The sequence below is a fragment of the Callorhinchus milii genome, unplaced genomic scaffold (genome assembly GCF_018977255.1).
Source record: "Callorhinchus milii isolate IMCB2004 unplaced genomic scaffold, IMCB_Cmil_1.0 Scaffold24, whole genome shotgun sequence".
NCBI classification, from domain to species: domain Eukaryota; kingdom Metazoa; phylum Chordata; class Chondrichthyes; order Chimaeriformes; family Callorhinchidae; genus Callorhinchus; species Callorhinchus milii.
In genome coordinates this window covers 9,723,247-9,733,852 of record NW_024704765.1, presented here as the reverse complement: position 1 = coordinate 9,733,852, position 10,606 = coordinate 9,723,247, and the positions used below count along the sequence as shown (strand labels likewise).

At 51.6% G+C, this 10,606-nt stretch overlaps 1 protein-coding gene across 1 annotated transcript; it reads right to left on the bottom strand.

Moving 5' to 3' along the window:
- Nucleotides 1–862: 862 nt before the first annotated feature.
- On the bottom strand, nucleotides 863–10,331 carry pgd (phosphogluconate dehydrogenase). Its single transcript, XM_042343505.1, has 13 exons — nucleotides 10,227–10,331; nucleotides 7,627–7,702; nucleotides 7,091–7,270; nucleotides 6,377–6,442; nucleotides 5,786–5,904; nucleotides 5,382–5,451; nucleotides 4,882–5,016; nucleotides 3,863–4,052; nucleotides 3,170–3,300; nucleotides 2,623–2,756; nucleotides 1,943–2,042; nucleotides 1,634–1,756; nucleotides 863–1,246 (listed from the first exon to the last, which is right to left on the bottom strand). The coding sequence occupies exons 1-13, from the start codon at nucleotides 10,232–10,234 to the stop codon at nucleotides 1,127–1,129; spliced, it is 1,452 nt and encodes a 483-aa protein (XP_042199439.1). The 5' UTR covers nucleotides 10,235–10,331; the 3' UTR covers nucleotides 863–1,126.
- Between the last annotated feature and the right edge of the window lie 275 nt (nucleotides 10,332–10,606).

Here is a 10,606-nt window from a genome sequence, read left to right as displayed (position 1 = left end):
AAACTCCTGTGGGTCTAAGACCCAGAGGCGGTGCACAGGAAAGCACTGAAGTCTGAGCAACGGCTAGTCAAGCTCGGGCTATTCAACCTCGCCAAGAGATGTCTCAGGAGATCTTCTAAAGGTCTAATATATTTTTACATGGGATTGAGAAAATAAATCCAGGACATCCACCAAGGCAGCAGAACAAGAGGGGGACGAGGCTCAGGGTCGCAAAGGGCAATTTCACAACAGTTGCTGGGAAGTATTCTGTACAGTCCTGCAGCTCAGTGGTTAGAGCACTCGCCTCGCGAGCGAGAGGATCTGGGTTCGATTCCCAGCCAGGGCGAAACGTTGGGCAAGTTCCCTCACTACGCACCCCTCTGATTGCCTGGAGGTAAGAGGTAACCCGGTTGTAAGTCAATCGGTGGATCGCTTTTCCAGGGGTAATAATCCTTTCAAAAAATATAATAAATTGGTCCCTCAATCCACGGCTGTTTGTGGGGACGCTGCTGTGCGCAATTGGCTGCCGAGTGAGTTTCGCCCACAAAATACACAGTCAATTCACTTTACAGTATATTCTGTGAAGCGCTTTGAGACGTCTCGAAGACGCGATAAGGCGCTGTATCCCTGGATACCCTTAACCCAACACATATCAACCCACCTCAGTCTTGAAAATTTCAATTGAATGTTCTAATTTATGGCATTTCTTATTGAGATCCTTCATCAGGAACACCGACAGCATTCCCCGTTGACATCCTCTTCTGCAGCACGGCATCGATTTGCCTCGTGCAAATGGTGGTTTGTGCACAACGCACAGTCACTCCACTTCACAATAGGATCAAAGTAAAAAGGCAGCAGGGAGGTGGGGCAGATTAGGCGGTCACAATTTTAAGATACTTTATTATAAGCTAAAAGTCAAGTGGCATCACAAAAAAAAGAGACTTCAAATACCATGAACCGTTGCACCTTAAAATGCCTTTGGAAAACACGCTGGTGATTTGCACCTTAGTGGCACCCAGACAGGGAGGAAATCCTCTATATAATCTACAGTACATTTAAGTTATCAATACTACAGCTCGCTCGTCTTAAATAGCCACAAAATGCGGAATGTTACTTTAGGAAGATATTTTTACGTGTGGCCCGCCTCTCAAGCATTGTACGTGGACGAGGAGACATTGCCTCCGTGACCGGTCCAGTTGGTGTGGATGAAGGTTCCCGGTTTGGAAAGGAGTTCGTAGGTGTGGGCTCCAAAGTAATCCCTTTGTGCCTGAGCGAGAGATACAGAGACAGACAGAGAGAGAGAGAGAGGAAGGAACAAAGAATCATCATAAATTAATCCGTATAATAATAATAATACTTTCATCACACATTCGAGAAGTCTCAAACTTCAGTGCAAAGTATAGCGAAGGAAGGAAGAATAGAGAGAGAGAGAGAGAGAGAGAGAGAGAGACAGACAGTTCAAAGTCCTGGAGTGGGGTTTGAACCCCAAAAGCTTCTGACTCCCGAGATGAGAGTCACCGACCGACAAAAACAGGTAGTGTTTTTAATCGGGTCCCCGAGACGCCCGAAAGCGTTCAGACCAAAGAAGAAAGAAATGGAGGAAGAGGGGGGAAACTAAAACCGCTGAGGGACGGAAGGAGGTGGTGCTGTTTACCTGGAGAAGGTTCGCTGGCATCATCTCATGCCTGTAGCCGTCATAGAAGGCGAGAGCGGTACTGAAGCATGGCATGGGGATGCCCAACTGGACACCGGTACTGACCACATGACGCCAGGACTTCTGCAGATACAAGAGTCACGGTGAGGCACTGGCTACGTGCGGCTTTGTTACGGGGCCCGTTTAAGGCCCATCTCAAGACCCTCCCCCCCCCCTCCCCACCGGCTCGGGTCTAAATCCCCGACTGTCCAGCACTTTGGGACATCCTCCCAACTGCGTAAATGTGATTTGTCCACGTGGTTACTGTACCTGACAATCCTGGACAGCCTTTTTGAAGAAGTCGTTCAACAGCAGGTTCTGTAGCTTGGGATTTGTTTCAAAGGCTTCTTTGATTTTTCCCAGAAACACGCTGTGTGCAGAGAAGGCACCGGTTACAAACCTTTCACTGGCCGCCCGCAGAATACACAGTCACTCCACTTCACAATATATTCCGCGAGACCTCTCAACGACGTGAGAAAATGCTAGACCAAATGCATGGTTAATTATATTATATAGTATTATTAGATAAAGCAAATAACCGGTTACAAAGCCAGCAAAAAAAACAGCGTCAGAGAGCAACCCCTCCTTTCCATATGCCATAAGGACCCAGCTTGCCAGGCAGCAGCTTTACTGATATATACAGGAGCCAAAGCCAGAGATCCTGACCTGGCTTCATTGAGTTTAGGGACACAGGAACAGGATTAGGCCATTCAGCCCCTCGAGCCTGTTTCTCCGTTCTATTAGCTCAAGGCTGATCTGTACCTCAACTCCAAATACCCGTCTTTTTTTTTTTAATTATATTTTTTTTAATGAATTAGTAATAGATTTTTATTGAGCTGAGTGCGTGCGAAGGGAAGCGGGAGGAAGGCTGGGAGTAGGATTCATCTGATGAGGAAATTCCTATCTGCAAAATCTGCATTTTAAGCTTCAGACCAAAGAGAATTCCTTACCTCCTGATAATGCAGCCTCCTCTCCACATCAGAGCAATTCCACCATAATTCAGAGACCAGCTGAACTCTTTCGCTGCCTGCCTAAGCAGCATAAATCCCTGGGCGTAGGAGATAATCTTCGAGGCGTAGAGAGCCTGTGGACCACAAAAGGTAAGCCACTCACATGTTAGAACGTTAACCAGTTACTACACTTCACAGTAAAATCCTGTCAAAGGCTTTGAGATGTCTTGACAACGTGGTAAGGCACGACAACAACTTACGTTTCCGCGAGAGAGAAGGGGACGTAACCAAAGGCGCAGTCGACGACGAAGGTTTTCGGGTAGGATTTAAAGACAGATAAGGGGGGGGGGTGGGTGGAGGGTTGGCACAGAGGAGCTGAGGGCGTTATAATCAAACACAAGGAATATTATTGTGCTCAATTAGCTGTCCCGTATCTCCCACAAAATATCTCAACAGTATGATAAGGCGCTATATCAAATGCAAGGATTATAACTATTAATATGCAAGTCTTCTCGCCGATATTTAGTCCAAGCGCCAAAGCTCCTACCTTACGGATATCTTCCAGGAAAGCCTTACGATCCCCGGTGAATTTGGAGTCTTCGGGTCCCGATAACTGCTTGCTTGCGAGTAACCGTTCCTCTTTGAGCGAGGACAAGCACCTGGCAAACACAGCCTCTCCTGAAACACACCAACAAGGAACGAGATCAGGCCAGGGGCAAAGTCACCGCCAACTAACTCTTAACAGTCTAACACTAAGAAACTAACAGCAAAGAACACTCACTTACCTGCCAAAGGGGAAAATCACTTTGCTCAGTGTATAGGAGGCACAACAACAACAAATGACACTATCACAGCTCCTTTCACGTCGGGAGGAGGTCCCAAGGCGCTGGGATCAGGAGGGGTGGAGGGCGGGGAGGGTAGGGGTAAGAGGGTGACCGAAGGCGCGGTCGAAGAGGAAAGTCTTGAGAGTCGAGGGGACTCTGGGACGGAGTTCCAAAGGGATCGGAGCAAATCACACTAAATCCCTCGAAGCGCTTTGGGATGTGAAAGGTGCAAAGGCCGAACATTAGGATCATTAATTATTATTAACAATAATACGCTCCAAGTTGCCCAGAGTTGCTGCCAAAAATATACGGTCGGTTCACTTTAAGGTATATTCCGTGAAGCGCTTTGAGGCGTCTCGAAGATGTGATAAGGCGCTGTATCAAATGCAGGGAATATTATTATATGTTGTTATTACCTATCAGTGTGACTGGCATGCCGTACTCCAGGGAGGAAATGGCTGTCCATTTCCCCGTTCCCTTCTGCCCGGCCGAATCCTTGATCTGAGGCAGCAGGTATTTGCCGGATTCATCCCGGAATTTCAGGATGTCCGCCGTGATTTCGATCAGGAACGAGTCCAGCTCGGTCTTATTCCACTCCTTAAAGACCTGGAGGTGAAATAAAAGGAGGTATGGGTGAACTTGTGTGTGTGTGTGTGTGTGTGTGTATCTGCACGCGTGGGTTTGTGTACACGTGTGTTTGTGTGGATGTGCGCACAACTTTGCATAGTTTAACTTCGCCACTAAGAAGCTGAGCAGCTCGTTATACCCACGACCACGATCCAACAGAGAATCACTCGGATCATAAAGGGACGAGCCTCTCGTTGTGCAATGAGACTTGATGGTAAATGGGGGCTTTTGGGGAGGAGGGAACAGGGTTTAAATGGCGGATGTGAAAAACTATGAAACTTTTGACAAAGGAAATTAAGAGACATTTCAACTGTTCAACTTAGTAACAAGAGGCCACGAACAACAACAACTTGCGTTTATATAAATCCCTTCGTGCGGGCTAGTGTCTCCGCAGGCTTAAACCCGGGATTATCAACTCAAATCAGTGGCTGCGCCTTCAGCCACTACCCCCCGGAACCCTTCCTCTATCCCTCCGCCTTGCACCCTCCTTTCCCATATTCAGATCGCTCCTGAAAATCTTCCTCTTCGACCGTAACTACGGTCACCTCCCCCCGCCCCCCCCCTCCACCCACCCCACACCCCCACCACCGGCTCGACATCGTGCTCCCCCAACCATCAAGCGCTCTGGGACGCCGCCCTGTGTGAGGGGCGCTGTGTGAGAGCAAGTCGTCGATAGGGGCACCTGGAGATGCTGACAGCCGAACAGTTCGATCCTGGGCTGTAAAGTACTGGGATTCTACACACGTGTATCTACAGAGGGTCCGGGGGGTGGGGGTGGGGGGTAGGGGTTGGGAGAGGGGGCACTCACATCCGCCATCTCGTCGTGTTCCATGTTGAGGACATCCTTCATCAGGTGGTAAGCTTCGCAGATCAGCTGCATGTCTCCGTACTCAATGCCGTTGTGTACCATCTTCACAAAGTGGCCGGCTCCTTCATCGCCCACCTTTTGAAAGAGAGAAGCCGTCAGCTCGACCCCCTGCCAACCAAACCTGCTTCACCTCGAAACCGATCTGCGGAAACACTGTTACAGCGAGCGAAACCTTAGGCAAGTTTCCTCACTCCACCCACACGCCTGGGTTTACGTACGTAGGAACCCGGTTGTTAGTCAACTGGTGGATCGCTTTCTGGGGGTAAGAATCCCTTCCAAAAAAAGGTCACTTAATCCAACATGAACCTGCGTGAACACGATCCAACATCAGCTCCAGCTGGTTCCGCGTGAAGGATTTTTTTTGGGCCTCTGCCCGTCAAGAGGCTCAGCGCCTTTCTCATCGCAGGAGTTGAGAGGAAAAGAATTTCTTGTCCACTCACCCAGTCGCAGCACGGCTCGCCGCTTCCAACCTTGGCTGCGATGCTCTGGAAGATGTCCTTGATGTGAGGCCTGTGGGAGTCAGGGACACGATAAAGAGAAGAAAATGGTCGCGTTCAGTCACGACGCATTGACCCACACAAGGTTACGCTGGGTTTCTCACTGTGTTGCTTCCAGACAACTGGCAGCAGCAGCCACTTCAGATCTATAAACGCAGCTGGCTATTGACGAACCTTGCATTGCACCCATAAGACGTACAACAACCAAGACGTAAATGGCGGCGAGAAGAAGTTGTGTTTATCCCACGCTCCTTCACGCGGAGCAGCGTCTCGGAGCGCTTAAGACCCGGGGACGCAGCAAAGCAGCGGGAAATCGTTTCAAACGAGGTTCCGTCCCACACACGTACCAGGCCTCTTTGTCGCCTCCGGGCATCAGTGAGGGTCCGTACCGGGCTCCGTCCTCTCCTCCGCTCACCCCGCTACCCACAAACAGCAAGCCTTTGCTTTTCAGCTCCGCACACCTCCTCTAGGGTTCAGAACGAACGATACCAGGGTAACAACGAGTCGCATTTATACAGCACCCTTCACGTGGGGGGAGGGGGGCGGGGGCGGAGGGTCCCGGAGCGAGTCTGATAACGTCAGTGGGCGCTGTTACTAAACTTCGTTACTATTAATGCGATTTCCTGATTTAAGTTGATTTCATGCGTTTCAAAGCAGCAAAAACTACACGAATAACAAGAAGAGACTGTTCGATCCACCAGTCGTGTAGGTACAGTACTGCTTTCCAGTAAAACTACCCATAATGTTAGTAAGCAGTTAACCCTTAGCGTCCTGGCACCCGTTACAAAATAAAATAATAATAATAAATAGTTTGGGGACATGACAGGTGCAAGCGACTGCCCGGAGGGTTGGACCTTGTTCTTTTTCGTTCAGCGATTCTCATGCGCTTTTTATGGCTGAAAGGTCTTCGCGATAGGGACAGGAGAGCCCACACTCACCGTCGTGTCTCGATATTCCGAGTTCCCACCGTCAATAATAATGTCGCCTTTGCTCAACAGCGGAGTCTGAACAACAACAACAGAAAACAATGTCACCGGCGCAGCTGTGGTCGGTCAGTCAGGTCAGTGCTGACTTATACAGATCAGACTTATGTTTTGCTGTATTGCATTAAAATATCTGTCACAGTCGAATAAACTGGGGGAACAGCTGGAATGGGCTAAATAGCTTCTGCTCTACCCTGAGATCTGTGTCTGCAGTAAACAGAATGATAACACATTGGAACATGGACACTGGTTTGAGCACCACTGTTCCTGCTCCATTGCCCCACGGCCCAACCTCGTGCCTCTTGGTGGTATGATGGCAGTGTTCCCGCCCACCCGTCTATAGCGATATTAAACCCTTCTCCCTGTTCAGGTGGATCTTAAAAGATCTCTATAGCACTGGTCGAAAAGAGAAGGGAGCTTCTCTCCCTCTCCAACAATTAAAATTGGTCGCTCGCTTCATGGCTGTTTGTGGGACATTCCTGGGCGTGAACCGGCTGCCACATTTGCCCTACAGGTACACGGTCACTACACTACAGAGGGCATCAGCTGAAGTGCTTTGAGACCCAATTAAAACTGGTCGCTGGCTCCACGGCCTCTGTAGGACACTGCTGTGCGCTATCGGCTGCTGTGTTGGCCCCCAAAATACACAGTCGCTCCGTCCCCACATACCAGCTTGTTGATGAAGTCGTCCACAGCCTGCCCCGCCTTGACCAGCAGCACGATACGTCGAGGCTTCTTCAGCTTACACACCATCTCCTCCAGGGAGTGCGCGCCAATCACCTTGGTGCCTTTGGCTTCGTTCTGCAGGAAACTGTCTACTTTGGAGACCGTCCTGTTGTAGGCACAGACCTGCAGAGCAGAGAGCGAACACAGGTTATGGCATGATGTGAGCAGCCCCCACCCTCTCCCTGTAATAATAATAATAATCCCTCTCCCCCACAAAGATTAATATTCTGAGGTCACTTCTGCATATAGATTTGATATCGAACCGATTCTTCGCTTACATATGGGCTATGGGATAAGACACTTGCAGTCACTTCCCAGCACATCATTGAAGTGAACTAGGGAATGGATTCGGAGGCATTAATGTCCGCCTTCCACCCACCCCACCCCCCCACACACACACACCTCCACCCCCCCCCACACACACACACACCTCCACCCCCCCCACTCCCACACACACTTCCCCCAGTTTCTACACTTACCACAAAGCCATGGTCGTTCATGTTCAGAATCAGGTTCTGGCCCATCACGGCCAAACCGATGAGAGCAATATCCGCTCTGTCGGGACAAACAGAATTCCCGGAGTTTAGTAATAATTTGCTGCATTTGAGAATCCCTGTATTTGATGCAGCACCTGGTCACATTGCTGAGACGTCTCAAAGCGCTTCACGGAAAATATTCTGAAGTGGAGTGACTGTGTCTTTTGCGGGTGAAACGCGGCGGCAAATTGTGCACAGCAGTGCCTCCGCCTACAAACAGTCGTGGATTGAGTGACCAAATTATTATTATTGTTTTGAAGGGAATATTATACCCCGGAAAGCAATCCGCCAATCGACTAAGAACCGGGTTCCTACTCACTGCTGAGTAAATAGAGGCGCGTGGAACAAGGAAAGTTGCCCAATGTTTGGCCCCGCCCGTAACTGGATCATTTATCAGTCCACTCCCTCACGCAAAAATGATTATTATAATAATAATCTTTACACTCGATACACATCGGAAGGACGTCTCAAATCAACAGAAATCTGCTTCCAAATTAAAACGAATCGAGTGTGAGTTGAGGTAGAGATCAGCCAATGATTTAATACGAGCGCAGAACAGGCTTGAAGGGCTGAATGGCCTCCCCCCCGTTGCCATGTTCCCAAACAGTGATCTCGCTAAAAAAAATTCTACGCAATCTGGAACCTTAAGACGGTTTTAAGGTGAAGGTCACCAGGAACGTTGGGGACAATGTTATCAGTTTAAACTTTACGCAATCCCTCACTTCCCCAAAGCTCAGTTCCAGTTTCACAACCCTCTGACGTAATACTTCAATTAGGGGCAGAGAGACGGGATTCTGAACTTGTGTGGCAACAGCACATCGTGTTACAACCCCAACGTTTCCCAACGCCGCCCCTCCTTCTGCAACAAGGAACTCGTCTTCCAAGAAGATTGCTGCCACAAAACAAGGCAGAAATACAGCACATACAATAATAATAATAATAATAATAATCCTTGCATTTGATACAGCGCTTTTCACGTCGGGAGGACGTCCCAAAGCGCTTCACAGAACACACTGTAAAGTGAGTTGACTGTATATTTCTCAGTCTACAGCTGTTTGCGGGGACGCTGCTGCTGCGCGCAATTGGCCGCTGCGTTCCGCCCCTAAAATATACAGTCAATTCACTTCACGGTTTATTCTGTGAAGCGCTTTTGGGACGTCTCAAAAAAAATGCATTATTATTAGTAATTAAAAATAAAAAAAGTGTGTGTGTGTGTGTGTGTGTGTGTGTGTGTGTGGGGGACAAATTTAACAGCAGATTATAATCTTCCCCTTCAACATGACATTCCCCCCCACACACACACCCCCACACACACACACCCCCCCACACACACACACACACACACACACCCCACACACCCCCACACACACCCCACACACACCCCCACACACACACCCCCCACACACACCCCACACACACCCCCACACACACACCCCCACACACACACACCCCCACACACACCACACACACACCCCACACACACACACCCCCCACACACACACCCCACACACACACCCCCACACACCACCACCCCCACACACACACCCCCACACACACCACACACACACCCCCACACACACACCCCCCACACACACACCACACACACCCCACACACACACCCCCACACACACACCCCCCCACACACCCCCCACACACCCCTCCCACACACACCCCCACACACACACCCCCACACACACACCCCCACACACACACACACACACACCACACACACCTCCACACACACACCCCCACACAACACCCCCCCACACACCCCCACACCCCCCCCACACACACCCACACACACACACCCACACACACACACCCCCCCCACACACACACACCCCCACACACACACCCCACACACACACCCCCACACACACACCCCCACACACACCCCCCACACACACACCCCCACACACACCCCCACACACACACCCCACACACCCCCACACACACACCCCACACACCCCCCACACACACACCCACACACCCCCACACACACACCCCCACACACACCCCACACACACCCCCACACACACACCCACACACCCCCACACACACACCCCCACACACCCCCACACACACCCCCACACACACACCCACACACCCCCACACACACACCCCCACACACCCCCACACACACACCCCACACCCCCCACACACCCACACACACCCCACACACCGCCCCCCCCCCCACACACACACCCCCACACACACCCCACACACACACCCCCACACACACACCCCCACACACACACCCCCACACACACCCCCACACACACACCCACACACCCCCCACACACACACCCCACACACCCCCACACACACACCCACACACCCCCACACACACACCCCCACACACCCCCACACACACCCCCACACACACACCCACACACCCCCCCACACACCCCCACACACCCCCCCACACACCCCCCCACACACACCCACACACACACACCCCCCCCCACACACACACACCCCCACACACACACCCCCACACACCCCCACACACACCCCCACTCCCCCCCACAGGAAGCACTCACTTGGCCATCGCCGCTCTCTCACTCCGCACTCGGACACAGAGGCACTGCTCTGTGACTGCGCGTCAGTCCCAGACACAGGCCCCGCCCCCCCTCTCGCCGCCGATTGGCTGCTCCTCCGCCGGGAACCCCTTCCGGGTCGCCTCCCATTGGCCGCCGCCGCTGCCACTCAGTCCGTCAGCCGAGCGGCGCGGGGGCCCCAGGGCCGGCGATCGATCGTCGATGGCTCGAGCGGAGGGATTGGCTGATGGGAATGGAAGATCGGGGGGAGGGGCCGCTCGGTGCTCGTGTGCTTCTCCCTGAGGCTCATTTCTGTGGAGTCAATGTGACTCAACATTAGTGTGTGGGGGGGAGTGGTGTGTGGGGGAGGGGGGTGGGGGGGG